General features: G+C 40.8%; 1 protein-coding gene across 8 annotated transcripts in view; it reads left to right on the forward strand.

Moving 5' to 3' along the window:
* The window catches only part of LOC135948156 (sal-like protein 1), a 66,962-nt gene that overhangs the window by 17,478 nt on the left and 28,915 nt on the right, over positions 1 to 20,569 (forward strand). For all 8 annotated transcript variants that reach the window (XR_010575781.1, XM_065497274.1, XM_065497267.1 and 5 more), the window contains exon 2: positions 11,494 to 11,523. Coding sequence is in view for 7 of the 8 variants with exons in the window: in XM_065497274.1 (XP_065353346.1) it covers positions 11,494 to 11,523 (30 nt within the window). In the remaining variant the exon portion in view is untranslated. The remainder of the gene's footprint in view (positions 1 to 11,493; positions 11,524 to 20,569) is intronic.

The following is a 20,569-nucleotide window of genomic DNA, read 5'->3' on the forward strand; positions in this document are numbered from 1 at the left end:
GTGCCCGCAGACACAAACATCAAACACTTTGATAAAATGTATGAGCGTGACAGTTTTTTATTTCTTCATATTTCTCGCCTCCCACGCCCTTCGCCCGTTGCTAGGCGCTGATGGGCTGAAAATACGGCCAAAATTGTGGACGCCACGAGGAATGCGAAAAAATGCCAGAATTTTATTTGCAACTCGTCCTCTCTCAAACACTTTTTGGCAGCAGCGGTCATTTCGCGGTGGTACTCGTTAAATTTTACTACTGGTTATTGAACTTGGTCGTGCTGTTTGTGTATCTTGGGCCGCGCAATTTGCATGCAAATGTAACCAAGCTGCGACTTCTCGTAAAGTACGAAAAATTTCATTAAAAACGGTTCTGTCACTTAATTAGAACTCGAAGGCAAGAATGTCACGCTCGGCCTGCAAACTCATTGATTCTTATCTGATGTCCTATTTAAGGGTGATATCGACGTCAGGACAAGATATTTCGATTAAAAAGGTCGGGCCAGAATATTTTTAACATTAATGCTGGACACGTCTAAAAAAATTCATTTAGTTTAAAATTGCTGCCGCACATGAAGGTCTTTTTGGCTGATCATTTTACTAGCGCAAGAAACAATAATGGAAATGCATTTTCGCCAAGTTTTTTAAGCCTTCAATGCATTAATGTATTACCAGTTATTAAGGCACTTTATTAAAATGGTTGTACTCGATGAGCAGCGTTTCCTCACCGAGTTCCACTCGAGGTTCAAGCACAAACTAAAATTTATACCTCTATCTTTGCTGAAAATCAAGATAATGGACAAATTAAATTCTCTTACTTTTGGCATTAAGATTTCAAGACCATATATTTATTTTATCTGGCGATTTAATTTAATGATTAGAACAAGTTCATGCTTCAAAATGTTTTTCATACATGTTTATATACAAATATTAAAACAATTCTACAATACAACTCCATAGATTAGCAAAAAATCAACCCAGTTCCATTTGTTTTCAACGAATCAGATGCTAAACTCAAATAATCATGCGGATTTATTTCTCTACGAGAAATAATGTGCAATTTAAAATCCTCCACGTATTACCAATATTCACGATTCAGGTCTTGCAGTCTGATATTAAGCGTGGAAATTGGTATGGTGCTATAGCAGTATTTTGGCAACACACCGATATCGATCCATCTTTATTCAGCAAAGACGGCAAATCGATCGCCCCTCTCTTCCTGCATGCGTTTATGGATTTTCTCATGAGAATTCATTACGTGAGTCGGACAGTTATGATTTTTTGTGCGCGAGACGTCGCCGTCAGCCGCGACATTCCATCCCACCGGCGACAAATAATTTTCGAGACGGTGTGAATTGGGAATGAATCGAAAAAGAGTACAGTTAAATACATACGGCCGCCTTTTTGCGCCCCTTCTCTCACATTCGCACTCTGCGTATACTCTTATAATTGTGGACGTGCGTACATTATTCAGGCGCGTTTTTGCCATCGGTCTGCATTCCACGCGCTGAATCCACAATCCTGCACACTTCTATATTACACGCGGCCAAAGGAACTGTTCATGTGCACACATGCTTTTATTGGACTCATCATCGGCGCGCAAAAATGCTGAGGCGCACGGCGCCGCGCTGCACACCATGCCATGACCTGAGTAAGAGGCACTCTCTCGCCAGTGTGCAGAATCCCCTGAGCTTCAAGAAATAATGAAAGAATCTGTATCATGCTTGAAAGATCTTGTTGTAAGTTCCCTTAATAAGCAGAAGTACTTAAAAAATGATGAAATTAGTATTTATAAGGCCATATAACTCAATTTTTCGTTAATGCCATCAAAATGACTATATTATTTTTTAATTTATCCTTTATTAATATAAAAAAGATTCGTTTTGGTCTATATCCATATTGACAGGGTCAAAATTAATTTTTAGGTAAAATAGGTCTTGGTGAAATGCAAATATTGCCACACAACGTTTTAACCATGGGCACACGTGTGTGTTTAGATTTTCTTTTAGCTATTTTGCCGTCTTATTTCAACAAATTAGCTTTCTTTCTATTAAATCTTTTACTTCAATATACTCTCCGCATTCCCAAAGCGTTCCAGGATGATTTAAGTGCCATCGCTCCAGGCTTTTAAAACCGCACCGCAGACGAACTATTCAAAATTGCATTATTAAAAGCTTATATTGCGGACATCAAGTCAAAATGTTTGAAATTTCATTGCAAACAGCCAAAAAAGCCATCGCGGAGGAACGTCGGCGCGCTTCTCGTCCCATCAATAACCAGTTTCTGTAGCTGAAATAACGAAATTTGGCGACAAGCGCGGCGCCAAAAAGCGCAAAAAGCAGCTAATACACGCAGCAGCATGGTAATGGGATGAGAGCTGAAGAGGGGCTTTTGTGTCATTTCGCAGAGACAATAGCGGCGCTGATCAGACAGCAGATGTGCCCTCGAGACGCCGCCGAGTCGCGCAACACGCTGCTACACAAACACATATAAAATGCGAAAGTGTATCACGATATTTATTTATATAATAAAACGAATGTGCCAAGATTTTTTGGTTTGTGCAGAGCGAAGGAATCTTCGGGGGACATGCGATGCCATTATACATCCGCGCGATGTTATGCGTGCGTATGCGAAAATAGAGCACAAAAGAAGCAGCCCCGGCAATTGTTTTCCTCCGCCACTTACTGGCATTATTTAACGATGATGATGAGGGAACGCGGCCAAAACTCGCGCATTTTTCCCACTCCCCCTGCCCTACTGACTCGCGCGAGATATTTTTCGGCTATTTCGCCTCACCACAGCCAAAAGGGCTAATTTGCTCACTGTGAATTATGGACGCGTGAGATGATGGTCCTTTATTTATATACAGTGTGGATGCATGAGTAATAAGGTGAAAGACGAGATCGTTGCTTGTTTCTTAAAGAATGTCAAACTCCGCAGTCTCTTTTGTCTTGGAAAAGTAGGATTAATGTATCTTGGAAATATCAGTAATTTGTCATGGATATAAATAAATACCTCAAGCTTGTAATTTTTTTACCTGATAATGGAACAAATTATGTTCAGTACATTTTTACTTAACTTGATTAAGATTGAACGAGCAATTCGCAATATAGGATTTTTTACAATATCCTAAATTTTCGTTGCAGCTAACAAATACAATAATTGACGCCGCAGCGTTAGACATTACAATAAGATTATTCTGCGAAATTGCACTCAAAACCATAGCATTCTACAAATCTGATGTCTTTGGATTTTATTTTTAGATTTTATCCAGCTCTTACTAATCTGTCTAGTGAGGAGACGTGTAAAAAAGGCAAAAAGCGAGGCGCGCACATCAAAAAATATAATAATAATTTCCTTCTCGCGGGCCAGACGGCGTTGAGAGCGCTTGTGTATAATTTATCTGCTTCAAAAATAAAACAGTGGTGGCCAAATGAGCAGCGCTGTCGCGAGATAAAATAATTCTTTATGAAATGAGACAAAGACGTCTGTGCTCTTTATGACAGCGTTATAAACACCTTTCATCATTGTTCATCATCTGAGACAACAACAGAGGCAAGCGTTGTCTGCGTTATGTATACCTACGAGCCGTTCCCTGTCATTAAGTATCACTTCAAGAGTGACATATTTTAATGAGTCTCATAACTTGAACTCCCGAGAAGAAAAGAAGACTTCACAAGAAGCCCGCTCACTTTTTTCTCTATACTCCGCTGAAAAATGGCCTTTTAATTTTTTCCTCGCCACCGTCAGCTTATTTTAAAATCATTTCTTCGCTGGCCTCATTTTTCGAGATAAATCACGCAAATATTGATGGATTTATTAGCCAATTAAAAAGAACCGCTCTCTCGCTTTGGAACGCAGCATATTATAGCAAGGTGACACGCGCGCATAGTGTAGGCTTTTCCAATGTAACCACTTTTTGAATGTCCACTCGCCACAAAAACACCTTTCAAGCAAACTTTCGCAGTTCATATGGTTTACTGGATTGACCAATTTCTCCTTTGATTTGCATCATGTCTCATGAGCTTTATTTATAAATCCTTTCATCAAAATGTTGAAAATCACAAATTTTAAATAAAAATTAATTCCCATTTCTCTCATCCACCGTTAATTTAGAAATTAGAAAACTTATTATTTGTCAATATTTATTAACACCTTGGTTTGGTTCAATTTTCCACTGTATATACCTGAAATCTTAACGCCTTCCAAGAGTTACACCTTTCCCCTATTTCCTATTTTCCTCCCGATATTCAACCTTGATCCTTCAAACCATTCTAGGCATTTATTCAAAGAATTTCTCACCCGCGCTTGCGTGCCCATAAATTAAAATTATTCACGGGTCCCCGCAGCCTTTCTGGACCATCCTCATCGCTTTCTATTCCTTTATATGTTGGCTCCATAGCCGTAGGTGAAGCCGATAATAGAGTCTGGTAAAGCACGCGAACACGCGACTCTCTTTTTACGCCAGATGCTTAAAATTTTGAATGAGTCATTTTATAACTGACTGAATTGGGCTATGGAGCACCCTTTAGGTTGGGTTTAATAGGTTCGCCTACAGCGAAGATTTGAGCTGCACAATTCCGTGGGAAAATTCTATTTATGTAAAAATTCTTTAGTTTTCTAGGAGTTTGGAAAGTCTTAAAAAATAATTATTTTAAAAAAGGAAAAGACACATGGAATTTTTTTATTCATCCAAAAGCTAACGTCTGAAAAGTAAAAATAATAAGGTTTTAAAAATAGAAACAATCATTTCCTTTTTCAGAGTTTTCGGTAGTTTTTTATACAATGTTTACATCATTCACCCTTGGTGTGTATAGTGTAACAAGTTCTTTTGTTTTTAAGCAGCATTTTTGTCTTTTTATCCACCTTGGGATGAATAAAAGTCGGCATAACGCTGATCCTTCCCTACTACAGCTACATATATGTGCAGTTATACCGCACGTTGAAACAATATTTGACTGTGCACCCTGTAAAAAACGTGTCAGAAGCAGCATTACGTGTGTATGTGAACACAGGGAAAGCGAGAGCACACTCATATATATTTTTATAAAGAGAACACGCAGCACAGAGATGTGCATGCCTAACGTAAATATTCTGGCTTCTTTTATTTCGAGCGGGCGTGCAGCTGAGGCAAAAAATGCAAATATTTAATGGGGCAGTTTCAAACACGTGTTACCCCAGCCACGTCGCTCTTCAAAGGGAAGCAAAATAAGCTTAAAATTTTACGCGTTTTCACTGCTTGCAATATTATGTTTCATTAAAAAAATGTGACTATAAAGGTTACCTGCGAGATAAGTTGACTCAGTTAAAATATTGGAGTCCACGTGTCTTGTAAAAATCAAGGGCATTTCAAATGACGAGCTTTTAAAAATTTTAGCATTTAAAATGGCAGTATTTTTTCATGCATTTATAGTATTTTCCACATTTTATACTGTCATTTAAAGACTGATTATTTCGACCCTCTACTGCACTCCGACTTTCGCAAGACTCGAGCAATATTCCTTATCCATTAGCAACTTGCTTGAATCCATTAAATTCAAATTCGTAAGGCCCTCTCGTTGAAAACACCGGGGCAAATTGCTGCTTTCACGGGCGTTTGGCTCTTGCTTGGAAAGTTCCATGATTTCCTTAATAATAATTCGCCCCTGCGCTGCACGTTCGTTGGGTAAAGCGCGCGCTGATGTGCCCATAGAAGGATGCTGCCGCTTTATAATCGTAATGGAGTGAATCCAAGCGCTTAAAAGGAGCCGGCAGCGAAATGAAGTCGAATCTCGCGTGCCACCAGCCCTGTAGGGGATGGCCAATTACGCATAATATAACATCGCCGAGAAGAGATGAGCGCCGAGCACGCTAAATGAGCAGCCAGCCGGCGCAGATATGAATTTTCATCTCCGCTCGCTGCTCCGGTTTCTCCTCTCTATCTCTCCCAATATGATAAATGGTTTGCTTTCCGTGCGGCCCATTTAACCCGGCGACGTAATTTACTTATTAAGTCGGCTCTCCGGATGAAAAATTGAGTCATCGCTTTTTTGCCCGGCTGCTTTTTGGAATGCAAACTTTCTTGCAGGGAGGAAAAGAAAGTTTCCTTTTGGGGGAGCAACTTTCCGCTCTGTATGAATTATTTTATGGCCTTCATTAAACTGAATGCTTCTATTGCGAAGCGTTTTCCGCTGGAAGAGAAATATCATTCAATTAAGAATTTTAGCTCTTTTGAAATTTGATCTGGTGAGCGAGCATCCCTACAAAAATTGGCACTCGCGATTTGGCTCCAACGAGGGGTCTGGGGAAGTTAGCGGTCAGTGGAGCGTGAAATATTGTTTGATAGGTTTCCCTCACACCAAAGAGCGGCGTGGCAAAAACATCTTATCAGCACATTTGCATAATAGGCGCAGACTAATTTTTAATTTCACGCTCACCTGGCCCAGCGAGCAGTCACAAAATTTTGATGTTTCATTTAAAGAGGCCGAAATTTATGGCCTGCGATCCTCCCTCGGCGCGTTGAATGAATGCTTTTCGGTCGCGTCTTATCTGCAAGCAGGCATCTTGCGCCTTGGCTCTCTGTGAAAGCCCTTTGCACGGTGCATGTGTGTAATTAGCTATAGCCGAGTCAGCGGGAAAGGAAGGAAGTGCTAAATTAAACATATCTGACAGGGCGGCGCGCAGCATAACTCGAGTTTTGACGCCTTTACTTTATCGTGTTAATCATTTTTATTGTTATGATAATTCGCCGAGCCGTAAATAACACCGGCTGCCCGCGCTAAAACGGTTATCATTGCTCTATATGCCGTGGGTGGTGTGTGCCAGATCCTTATCGCTTGCTCTTGTGTGCACGAGAAATGCACGAATTTGTTTGTATATACAAATGCGACTGTTTCTCGCTCTGTGAATATAGCTCACGGCTGAATATGCAGATTCGCTTGATTCATGGCATCTAATTTTTTTAGGCAAGACGGTTTTAACTAACCATTGTTTCGACTGACACTTCATCTGAATATATTCTACACTTGCAAACAAGCCTTTTCAAAGAGAGGAATATTGAAAAGAGTTAAGTTTTTCAGACAAATTGTTCTATTTTTTTCTGTCTGTTTTTACTTTTCGCTGCTTCCTAACTTATTGAACGTCTTCCGCAAGCGTGCTCTTTTTCACGGCGAGCCAGATATCTTTTTGTTTAACAGCCGTGATGAATAATTTCCTGCTGGTGGATCCGCTCTTTACCCTAATAAAAATTATGCTGTGTGAACTTGCTGGCGAGATTTAAATTTGTTGATAATAAATTAGAAATAATTATTCCCATTTGTCTTGGCGCTCCACTTTGCGTTTTATTCACGCTCGCGCATAATAATAAAGCGAGAGAGAGAGGGGGGAGGGAGATAAAGAGAGAGAGCTTAAACTTTGTTATTTGGCAAAAGCTACTGCTCTGTCGGTTGCGAAACGCGAGAATCTGCAAACGGATTAATTGCAAAAGATTTCTGCTGGTTTTCCAAGCAAAACAACAGAAGGTTGTTTTAAACGCTGCTCAATGTTTCCTTTGATTAATTGGCTGCTCGCGAAATGACAAAAAAACCAGAGATTTAATCAATTAAAAAACATTTGACTCTTGGTGCAGCAGTCTTGATTTTAAATCAACAGGAATGACTGTGGCAAATATTTAAATTGAAAATTTTAATGTGGCGTGCCGCGCACATTAGCGTACGTCGTTTGCTGTTTGGTAATTAATTTATATATGCAGCGCAACGTTTACTCTCTTGCAGAAATTTATTATATTTGGAAAGATTGTGCGAAATCTTAACGCTAATAAATCAAACAAGCCACTCCTCTACAGCCTTCGCAAGCCTGTAACATGTACTATGGTTGCCTTGAAACTGAAACTTGCGAAACTTGCCATCAACTTTTAGCTATACACCATTCATGTTTTAAATGTCATATTGACGTGTAAATTTAACATAATACATAAAATAAATTTAATTCCATTCATTGGTACAGAACATTAAAAAGAAGTCTAGAAATTTTCTGATGGATGCTATGATTATGGTTCAATATTTGCATCTCTTTTGTATATAGAAAGATACCATTCAAAGACACTTTGACAGGCAACATAATTATTTAGCCTCTTCTTTCGTATTTTAGTGAGAAGGACAATTAAAGTAATCTATTTGCATTCGAAGCTTTATAACTTACAAGTCTTGATGAGATTTCTCTATTACATAAAAGCAGAATAACGAGTACCGAAATTTCATGAAAAGGGCACAGCCGTTTATTCATGGAAGGCATGAGATATATCAATTCGCTCGCCCCTGCAAAAGGTTTACAAGGGGGGTGAAAATGATAACTGCTCAAAGTCAGTCAGATGGAGCTAAAAAGCCCTTGAAAGCGCGAAGAGCACTACCTGCTGGCGGCTGACGCACCATATTTAAAAGCTTATACTAATTGATTTTGCCCTCCGGGGCTCTTCTCTCAACAGCAGAGCTAATTTACATATGCGCACGAGGCCCGGTTAGTGCGTTATGCATGTGTATAACAACAATATCATATCGCAATTGCACCTGCTCTCTCGCCTGCGTCGTGTTCCAGATGGAAAATAATTTTAGATCCAGTGAGCAGCCGCTGCGTTTCGAATGCAATAATTTATTTTTCGTCAGCTGATCGCTGCGGCTGACTGCACGTACATACGGGCGAACCCATAATTCATGCTACCCGATTTAATTATTTTTTTGTGCTAATGAAATTCAGTGCTTTATGTTGCGCGTTGTAGTGTTTAGTAATGAAACTCCTGCAGAAGTAGAATTCCCACTAAACCCCTTCTGCTCTACAGTTGAAAGTTAAACTTAAATAAAATTTGTCTTGCCTCAAATTTTTACCAGGATTTTGTGTCATTGAAATGTTATGGGAAACTTCATTCTCATTCTTCGTAATAGTAATAGTTTCTTTTGTGGCGTGCACAGAAATGAAATCTTTTGCCGTACAAAAATGCAGTTATTAAAGCATTAGAAGATATCTAAAGACCAGCGTGATACTTACAAATGTATGTTTTGAAATCCATTCATGCTTTTGGGGGTTCAATATTATATGGTTAAATTCATTGACATGTTTCAGCAGTTAAAATTAACGTGGGAACAGACTTCAAACTGACTGTGAGATCATTTATCATATTGACGTCTCAACTGACCTCCAACTTTCATAATGGTTTCTTTCATTTACCACCAATATTACGATTTTCCCTTATCCAAAGGAAAATACAAATAAGATCGGTTGCACGAACAATGATTGTTTTAAGAATTCATATAGCAAGTGCCATATTTTAAAGGGAATTTAGAAGTCTAGACGCCCATTCAAAAGAGACGCGTGTTCAATTAGTAAAATTGCCAGAAAAGAGAAAGGCAATAAAATTGCGGCAAGTTCCCAGTGTCGATTAATTAATTGAATTAAAACACAAGCTCCATTCAATTGAGTTATCAAAATCATAAATTAAAATGACGAGGACACTTGCGGGGGTTCAGACGGCAGATGGACCTTGGTAGGGGCCGGCTGCATTCACTCGCCATTCACGCAGACGAGTTATGAGCTCTGCTGCCCTCCTTATGACGTGTCTCTTATTCGCCTGATGAAGAGATATCAGCGGGCGCAGGGAATAATACATTATCGGCCGTTTTTACGAGACGCGCGGCTAAAAAAAGATAACCATAAAAGCTTTCAATATTTCAAGGTGTGGTCGCATCCGCGCCGAGGCGTCCGCATATAAAAACATAACTTTACGCCGGCCCCTTATGAAAATATTTTCATTTTAATTGGCTGCCAAAATGTTTGTCCTTGGCGACCATAATTTGGCGGGCGATGCAAAAGACCACTTTCGTAGCTAGGTTGACTACGAGCAGAAGCTTTTACAGCCCCCCAAGTCACTATAAAGTCATAGTTCACTCTCTTTATTATTATTAAAGACATGCCAGTTTGAACATCGGGGGTGCGCCCGTCGCGCGGGCCAAAAATAGACACGGCCATATATTCATCCAACGGCAAGCTGCACGCCGGGCGCACTTCGCACACTCGCGCCTGCCTTTAATAAAGGAAATTAGTTGTTGCGAGGCGCACGGGGTGAGAACCGAGTTTAGCCCCGCAGACCAACCCTCCATAATGATATTTCCATCTGCACAGCGGCAGAATTAGTCACCATTGGCTTGACACTCTGACACTCGTACAAATTCGTTAAATTGCGGAAATGCCATTACGACCTGCAAAATAACTTCAGTTAAGCACTTTGTTAAAAAATATGTCCGGTTTAAATTAAGAGGGAAATGGTTCTCAAAAAATAATCTCCTGTCGTCAATGGGCTGGTTGAAATTTTTGAGCGGCAGCAAATTTTTGGAGATTTAAAAATTTCCAAATTTTTTCGTATCATTTTAAGACAGATTGCTCTCTCAACTCAGTGCAATCCCTCCTTGCTCCTGCAAGATCGATATAAAAAATTCCGACAATGTTATAATTTTTTAAAGCAATCCCCTCATATATGCATATATTACTATTATGCACAGCAGAATAAGTCACCAAATGAAAACTTGTACAAATTTGTTAATTTGAGAAAATATCAAAATAAATTTCAATCCAATTAATTAACTTAAAAAGAGCCTATAATTTTCACCATTCGATCAAAATCTTTAAGAGATGCATTAAAAGCAATAAAAAGGTTCGCGATGAAAAATTGATGGTCACAGCTGCATTTGCTCGGACGTACTGTAATATTCTTTAATACCTTTGAGGTGCGCAGAGCAGTTTGATGTGTGTACTACATTTCAGTTATGGTACGTGATCATCGATTGATTTGCGCGCAGATATTATGAATTTATGAGCAGCAAGATTTGTGGGGGCCGTAATACGCGAGATATACGGCCGACCATAACCCTCGTGGCTCGTATCAAGGTATATAGAGAGCATACTGTATATCCATCTCTGGAGCACGAGATTGCACCCTTACTTTTTGTTATGACTGACTGGCCAGGCCGTATATTTTCTCCGCCTGCTCCATATACATTATATTAACTCATATATCTCGAATGCATCCCCGGGGCATCGAATGTTGGTTGTTGCATTGTAAGTGCGGCCCTGAAATAATAATATAATAATCAAACAGACCACTTTATTGCCCCGCGTGGTGCCATGATCATTTTCCTGTTGATTATCACGTGCCACCTCTCGGCTTGGGAATTACTCGCCTGCTTCCTGAAAATTAGTATCGATTCTCGTTACGTATACGGCCAAAAGTGCGTGCAGCGAAAAATATTGATTTTAATTCTTCATATGACTTTGCAATGCAAAAAAGCACCTGCATGTGATATACCGTAAATTTTTAAAATAAAAAAAATCAACACCTCAATGAACCCTGAAATTATGAAGCAGTTTATCAACCTCGTGTACACCCACTTTCAGCTTGCTCAGAATTTAATTAATAATATCATTCTACGCAATGACTGTCAAAACTTGTTCTAACGCCGATAATTTGTGTGCTTTCAGAACCTGGTACCAGCATATTGGGTGCAATAAGTGAGTATCCTCTTTAGTCACTTCTATGCGTTTTCCTTGTATTGTTGTTTCGCAAACGGACTTTGTGTCAAATATACTTCAAAAATAAATTATCCTGTGGGAAAACGTTCTGTCGTATAAAAAGCTGAGCATGCAGTTTACTCTTTTTATCAATTTTTCGATTTGCGAACAATCCATTACGTTGGTGACAGCGCCGGAAATTCCCCGCAGCGGCTTATAGACGTGCATGACAAATTGAAATTTCTTCTAACTGTAGGCGAAACAATAACGGATGGATGAAATGTATTTTCAATTAAAGAAATTGACTTTGAAAGAAGAACAATTAATTTACAGTTTGTGTCGTTCATTTATTCTCGCTTTAAATTAGAATTTACGCACCGGATTGTTTAACATTTAATGCACAGCGAGAGCCATTTTCCGTGGGACGAGAGCTCATTTTATTGTGAGAAAACATATAATACGCACGTGGATTTCTCTGCATAATTACCTCTCCCATGGCTGTCGGCGGCCGGATTTAGTTTATATTCCTAGCCGCTTAATTCGCATACACATACACACCGGTCGGAAATATAATAGCCACGGCGGCTGCATTGGTCGTGATTTGATTGTGCCCCGCGATTTATTATCCTCGCACGCCGGCTAATTTTTTATTAATGCGCTTCTAATATGTCTGTGTTGTGTGTATGTATATTATAATAGCCGGCTCGTCGTTCGGTTCGCCGGTCGGGCCAACTTGTCAAGGATTAATACCATATGCAGTGTTTTATTTTATGCTGCTGCGGCCGGCTTGGCACTTTTCTCTCTCTCTCAGCAACAAACCGCGCGCTGTGTACTTTTAAAACTTATGGCAGCGTGTATTATTCGCACACGGCGCAGAATATTTCGTGCTCGCTGCCATGGGAGGCCGATTCAAAAACGCTGGAGATGTATGGCGTGTTCCTTATATTCCCCGCTTCTTCTCCAGCTCATACACTAGTATTTTATACGCCCAAGCAGCTATTGTTGTTATTCGGAGGGGAGCAGCTTGAATATTATTTTATTGTCTCCGCGGCGCGCGTACATATTGATTTCTGTGCGCAGCAACCTTTGATTTCTCAGGCAAAAAACCCACCGCTCCTCGCGGTTGACCAAACTTTTTCTGCACACACATCGCGACCTTTTTTCCGCTGCTTCCAGCCAACCAGCGGCTTTGTTATTTTATATTTTTGCAACTGGCGCGCACACCGTGAAATCATATTCCAAAATGGCTGCCACCGCGCTCAACTCTTTCGTCTTGCGTTTCTCTCTTGGTGCAAATAAATATCCATCGTGGTGATTTCCTTTTGTTTCTGGCCATTAATCTCGAGTCATTTGTCATTCGCCAGCCCTCGCTGCTCCGATGCATCATTTGTCACCACAGCCAGAGAGGAGCGCAGAATGCGGGCGGCAAGAAACTGTTTTCTACATACTTACTCTGATTCTGTGTGATTGTCAACTGCTGCCGAGCAATCGATACTTATTGCAGTGCAACTCGAGCTGGGTGGAGGCTGATCCGAATAACGTCTTAATCAGAATGTGGAAATTATAGTCTGCAAGTGATCAAAGTGGGCATCAAACTCCCATAAAATTATCAAGATTTTTCTCAACACTGTTCAGTTCAACAAGGATGTTAATTGTGATTTTATTTACCTTGCAGTTTAAAATTTAAAAGCGTAACAAAAATTGACACAGATATTTAATATTTGTATTCGTTGAAGTGCTTATTAACAGAATGACCTGCTAAATTCGCACGATTTCTAATCGCCATGATGGGTCAGTTGCACTTACTTAAAATAATACTTCCCTGTAATTAAACACTCTTTCTTCCTTGAATTCAAATGATTTACGAAATCAGAATCAGGAAAATCTTACTCGTCACGTTCAGAGGATTTTATATATCCTCCGTCAGTAAAAGAATTGAACTCCCACTTGGACGATTGACGCAAAGAACTGATTGTCCTCATTAATTAGGCCCCGGAGGTTAATTAAGCTTTGGCGCAGGAGGGCAGTAACCGGAATAGACTCAGCAGAAAAGCTGCACTGCTTTTTAGGGGACTTTTTGCCCTTTCCGAAGAGCGTGACTGCGGACAGTCTCGTGCCAAAATAAGCAACATATAATAATATTGCTGCGTGATGAGCGGCAGTGCCGCGGCGGCCTAATAGTTGAGTGCTCGCCGGGTCAGTCAGCCTCCATATCATCAATAACGAGAATGAATATAGGAAGTCAACGCGCGGCTCATAACAAATAAAGAAGCCACTGGGAGTCTTTGGCAAAATGAGTTCAGCGTGATGTGCAAGCAGAAAATAACACTCACACATCAGACCTAAGCCATAATGCCAGACAGTAAACATGTTCCATTTCTCTATCATTCCAAGTAATGGAAAAAGCTCCACCCACGAACATTTCTTCAATTTACTTCAGCTGCTAAATTCGAAATCGTTTCTGAATTGTGAAGAAATTTAAATGAACCAGATCAACGCAGCAACATTTTTTATCTTTGCCGCCTGGTTTAAAAATAAAGTTATGAAAAAATATAAATCAAATTGTGTTTTCAATAAATAATTTTTATGCTTGGAAACATCTTTACAGAGTTTTGTACAAATTATCTGAACTTACTGTGCTTCAATAATTATTATTATTTACACTGACATCAAAATATTGCTCCTGAGGTGGTTTTTAGATCTGGTTTAATTATTTAAAATAAAACTTCCTTTTGCAAGTAAAACTTGAGCGTTGAATCTAATTTCTGCAAAACAATACTTTAGTCAAATGAATCATATAGAATCCCTAGTTGACCATTTGCTATGAAAATTTGATAAATTCATGCTGCTGGTCAGCACGTGCAGAAGTGTCCAGCTGAGGCTTACGCAGTGTCGAGGGAGAGTGCGGGTCAATCAAGCGCCGTTCGCTGCTGGACGCTCGTCACAAAAGGGGCGACAGAGACAGATGCTTGACCTTATTACACCCACGTACAAAGGGTGCCACCCTCGCATTTAAGTAAATACAATAAACGCACAATGACCAAACTCCCGCTCCGAACATGAAAAATTTCGATATTATTATTGTGCGAAATCACCCCAAATGCGGCCGGGAAAGTGGACATCTGTGAACATAATAGAGTCGGAAAGGCGATAATAAGGAAAGGTGTGCGCGGCGCGCGGTCACATAAATCTAAACGATCAAGCCTCAAAGAGGTGACCATCAGATTAAACAATAAACGCCACTTTTCATCCGTTAGACGCATTGGCAGCAGCCAAAGTCGGAAATAATGGGCCAAAAATCGAATATATATGTCAACTGATGATATTGTGTCCAGTGGGTGGGTGGCGATGCATTTTACTTCCACTGCAGCTGCTACATTTAAGTTAGTAATTAACGTCACATTCTCCTTATTCAAGAGTGCGCATCTGGCCGTTTTGATTATTATTGGATTTGAACTGGTGGTCACTCGATGTATGTCAGGGAGGGAAGCGATAAATCAAATTGCTCTTTGATCAATTTTTGGTTAAAAGGACAGGAACAGTTTGATGGTTCAAAAATTAAATGTAATGAAATTAATTTTGGACACACTAAATATGTAACACATACAAAAAATCTTCGGACAAATTGCCATTTTTGGATCATTTCCATTGTAAAATGCATTTACTCTAGCTTCTGAACAATACAGTTAAATGTGCAAAGGTAAACAGTAAACCATATTGTCACAAAATTATTTCGCACGCAAAGACTTGCCCTTTAATGCTGATTGGAAGGGCAGCTGCCCGGCGGCAGAAATCCGCCACTACTGAAACGCGTGGTGAGAGGGTCAACCCTTTCGCCTCAGCAGAGACGCGGAAAGCTGCAGTGCGAACGCACGCTTGAGCGAAATCGAGCCAGCGGACGGCGAAAACAGCCGCAGACTTATCTGATGGAGCGGCAATTTGCGGAGCGAAAAGCGTGTAATAACACATATGAGCTCAACCCTTGAGAATAAGTCATGAATGGGCGCATTTTGTTCCAACAATCGCGCCGAACGCGATGCTCCACTCAGATAAATTGAATAATTTCTCATTTATTGCAATTCGTTGCCGCCGTAGAGCGCGCGCGCGCGGATTTCAATCGGTGCATTTTATTGTTTTATTGGGCACATCATCCGTGGCCATAAAAATAAAAATTTCACATGAGAAAGCCTGTGCGATGGCTGCCGGGTTATCATTATATTAAAGGCAGCTGCTTTTCCTGGTCGTTGGCGGTGATAAAATCGATTGTGCCGCCCGCCCCCACGCGAGATTGAATTATTATTACAGGGCACATGATTGGGCCGGATCAGCCAGCCGCAAATGAAATTTGCATCAAATTTATCATTCACCTCTCGCTTCCCGGCTGCCTACGCGCGCAATGACGTAATTTATGCGCCTGGATATATAACATCTTCGTGACTGCCTTTCTATCCGCAAACTCACATTATGCAGCCCCGAAAGAAACGAGCGCTTCCTCCGCTTCAGAATTATTATTATCGAATCACGAGCCGTGTAGACTTTCAAATTGCGCGCGGCAGGATGTGTTTATGTTGCGAAGTATGTAAACGCGCGCCTGTATAGGTATATTTTATGTGCACTACACCAGAAAATAGAGATTCGCTGCCAGTGTGAATGTATGAATGCGCGCGGTGTTCCTCTCTGTAAACACACATGCATTTGCATGAGAACCTTTCAACTCTTTGAACATTAAAGGGTCAGCGGCTGTCAAGTGGCTGACTATGCGCGCCGTTTGATGCTGCCTGCCATAATGGGGAAAGCGCTCCCTGAAACGCGAATAAGTGCTTGTTTCGATGGCTTTCAAAGTGATTTCAGCTTCAGTCAAACCAAAAGATTGGCTCACATGTCAAAAGTGAACGTACTTGCTCCATAAGGCGCACTGCACCACAGGAATAACAATTTTCTTGAGATCATTAAGTTTTTCTTCTTTCCACTGCTCAGTCCAACAGAAATAAAGCTCAGATCCTGCGCTAATTGAAACATTTTTGAAACACAATCTGGCATCTCAGTCGGGCATCTGAAACGCACGCGTTTGCAGCATGTGCGCCGCAAATGCACCACTTTCGAGCAAGCTATAATACGCCGGCTCACAATGAAACGCTCAAAGAAGAAAGAATAATAAAATCTCCGACGCATGGCAGCAGGATGGATTGCTGAGTGATACGTCTGCTCGGATGGAATAAATATTAGTACACGATTTGATTGATTTGTCCAACAGAAGCCAGCAAAAGTAACAAGTATAGTCATAAAAGAAGGAAATTCATAGCATAAAATTGTGTCAGGACTGTAAATTATTTTCAGCACGCTGTAAACGGCAGAGTTTACGCTGTAATTTCAGCGAATCAAAACTGTGCTTGTTATTGTTGTTGGATGCCAGAAGCAGAAGCGTCTGCCGTTCAATTAAGACTGTGCTGGAGATTTGTTTGTGTGAATTCGGCCTAATGAAAGTCACATATACAAACCCTGGAAGAAATACACAACGCATACACATAAAATAAGTAGCATGTTTGTTGTTCCTGCAGCAGCAAGCGCAGACCCTTGGCTCGGCGGCCATCATACTTACACACACACACTCACAAAGCGGAGCTCGCCGTTTCGGAAATCATAATGCGTGGTGTAATAGGGCATCCGCATGAATGGATTTTATATTCGATTTTCGTGTAATAACACGCACGCATAACGACGCAGGCGGCTTATTACTCGTCGGGGTACTTGCACAAAACCTGTTTGCCGCGCGCGTATTATCCGCTTGTCACCAACTGCCCTTGGAGAGAGCAGGCAAAAAAATTCGTGCATATGCACTTTTCCCCTTTGACGGATTAGACAAAGGGAATGGCAGAAAAATGAAATCTGGAGCATAATGGAGACTATCTTTTCATTCCTATGAGAGGCAGTTAAATCTCATTCTCATGCTGTCACTCTCGTCAGAGCTCTTTTCAAAGCGAGTCCCAGCACTCTACTCTATATCAAATTTGCCCGCTTTCCAAACAATATTATTATATATCATGGGAATATTTATAAGCTCCAGCCAGCCGCGCGGCAGACATTTTCTTTTCCGTCGCGGTGCTTATGATAATAATATTCCATTTTTTACGGCCGCCCCTTCCTGCCGGGAATAATCGGCTTAGCAGCCAGACAAAAACAATAATATCATTATGCGCGGCTTTACACACTCGATCTCGCGGCACACAAGCAGGCGAGCGGCACGAAGGGCGGTGGGCGGCGCGGAGCATCTCGCGGCTCTCGCGTTCCCCTCCAAGGTGACCATCCAATGGGAACCCGTCTCCAAGTGAGCACCAGCAGGTACTTCATCATAATCCATATACGCGCCCAGTACCATAATTAAGCCGCGGCGACGCTGCTGCCGCTGCCGACGTGGGAATTCGCGCGCCTCTTGCGCCTCCTGCTCTTTCTTGGCACCTTGGCAAAAATGTCGCGGAATTTGGCCGCAATTTCAGCAGAATGGATAGGCAAAATTGGTTGGAGGAGTTTATGTGCTGGAATACTAATACCCGATTCTGTCAGAAATTGAGCGGCTCAGATCGGTGTTAAAAAAAATTGATCCATCCACATTCAGCTGCGGAGGCTCTGCCCAATTAGACCTCTAAAATTCAAATTTCCTCCACGCCTATCTGACCAAATACGATGACGCTGAATTTTACGAGAATTAATTCGTGAATGAAACGCCGTACTCGGCGACGAAACCAAATATCTTATCCGCATCTAGCACATTAATACTTGTGTTCATGAGAGTACTCACATTTTCGAGACTCGCCGCTCGGCGGGTATAGGATTTTATAGCCATCGATAGATTCTAATCTTTGGGAGTCGTGAGACGGCCCGACCATTTTTAATGCCCAGCCTCTCATATGATCAAAATCAACGACCTTGCAGCATCCATTTTTTAATGATACTCGCGCGTCTGTATAAATTTATATATTTTAATTAGGCGCCTGAAAAAAACTCCTCAACATCCGTCGTCCGTCCGTCCGTCCGCCGGTGCTGAGAGAATAAAATAAATAAATAAACTACTCTCTCATAAGAGCAGCAGAGAGAAATGAAAATGTATTTAGTTGGCGTAGGGTGTGTTCGCCGTCAGTTAGCCTTATGAACGGTGCCCTGGCAATAAACATTTCAGCCGGCTCGGTAATAAAAATATTTAGACTGTAGATGGGACCAACTTATCAATTATCATACACAAACTGTCTCGTAAAAATAGAATCGAATTTGTTTGCCCGTTCGATTTCTTGTTTAATTAAAAGAAGTGTACAACGCTCGGGTTGCGCAAGATTTCCCCAAAAATTTCATCTGCAAGCAAAATGTTTGCCTACAGACAACGCTGAGATGTTAAACAATCAACTGAAACCAGCTCAACTCAGTAACCATATATAGTAATCAAATATTTCAATTTAGTATGCTTGATAACTTACAATAATTTAAATTGTGTAGTACATTTTGAGTGAAATAAGATAAAATTATAGAATGTCAATTTACGCTTCCATTGCTTTAAAGATCACATAGTGAAAACAACGTCGTAAATTGAATTTTATTTCTTTTTAAGTAATGTATAAGTCATTGAAAGGTGCGTTAAAACATACTCATTGTGTATGACTCTTGTAGCAATGAATTGTTGATTTGATTGAAGTGATTAACAAACAACAATTGCGACAAAATAAAACAATGCGTTACCAGAGTGTTTAAATATTTAGCTACAAAACCCTTATTTAAATAAATTAATGATGTAGAATCTGAGAAATTATTGCCACGCAAACCCTGACTAGATTGTTCCTCTGAAAGCAGCTGATACATTAATAAGAACTCTTATTTATTCCCCGATTTTTTTTCTTGTGCTTTGGTTGGTCGTAAATTACAAGTATTTCAAGGCGGGCATCATTAGAGTGGCGAGTGAATAATGCTTCGCTGTTGACAAAAAGCAGCCGAAAAATAAAAGGGATTTGTTAATCATCTCCACTATCTACTATGCTGGTCAAAAGAAGGGATCAGGGTGTGGGAAAGGCTCGAGCTGCCGCAGACCTTACAGCGACAAACGAAAGCGAACGAGCAGGCGCCGAGATTTATAGTAATTTGCAATTTCATAACGTCTGCAGATAAGTGTGCTGTTGCGTCGTGAATAAATCCACTGCTTATTAAATGAGGCAATTAACCGGTAGCTGAGAGCAGTTGTGTTTTTTACGCGCAACTGATAACACGCAGCGGCCGAAAATTCTCCGCGCTGCTTGTTTTCTCTTGAAAGCGAGGATTGGCGGCGATGTCTTCGTGCTGATAATGCGTAGGCAGACGTGAAAAATTTCGGTCGGCCCAAATCTGCCGCCGTGATGGAAGAGAGAAAAATTTCTGCGAGGAAGCAAGTCGATTTCTCAAAGAATGAATTAATTTAATAGTGGAGAGCAACAACTTGTCTGATGGGCGCGCGAGCGAGCAGTAAATCGCGCGTCATGCACGAAGCCGCGCGCAAACGGAAAATAAATGGAAATTAATATTTATCAATTGCCAGCTCGCAGCTAAATCACTTTATTTAAAATGCAGCCAGCGTTTCTTGTTTTGAAACGGATTTTTCTCTCCTCGAATCGGAGATAAATTCCCGACACTCTGTTGGTTTAATTCTCTGCTCTTTCGTCCGATTTGTTTGTGTGACCGTGTGTATAATGTGTTTACATACACGCAGTGTGAGCGTATCAAATTTAGTTCTTGTCATCGGAAAAGGCAGCCCACTAACTCATTTGGAGAAGGAATGACGTATTCGTGTGAGATCTAAGCGGCGGATAACCGAATGATATACTCGTCGTTTATGCATGCACGCAGAGGTGTTGAGAATCAGATTCATATTTCTCCACTCGCCGGCTCCATCACTTATTCTCACAACTCCGTAGGATAATTTAATATTCTCGTTTTCAATTAAGAAGTTCTCATCGCTGCCGGGAAAGATTTACAAGCACGCGTGGTAAATATTTCTCTGCAATAATGAAATACTCGCAGAATGCAAAATTTC

The sequence above is a fragment of the Cloeon dipterum genome, chromosome 1 (genome assembly GCF_949628265.1).
Source record: "Cloeon dipterum chromosome 1, ieCloDipt1.1, whole genome shotgun sequence".
Lineage (NCBI taxonomy): Eukaryota > Metazoa > Arthropoda > Insecta > Ephemeroptera > Baetidae > Cloeon > Cloeon dipterum.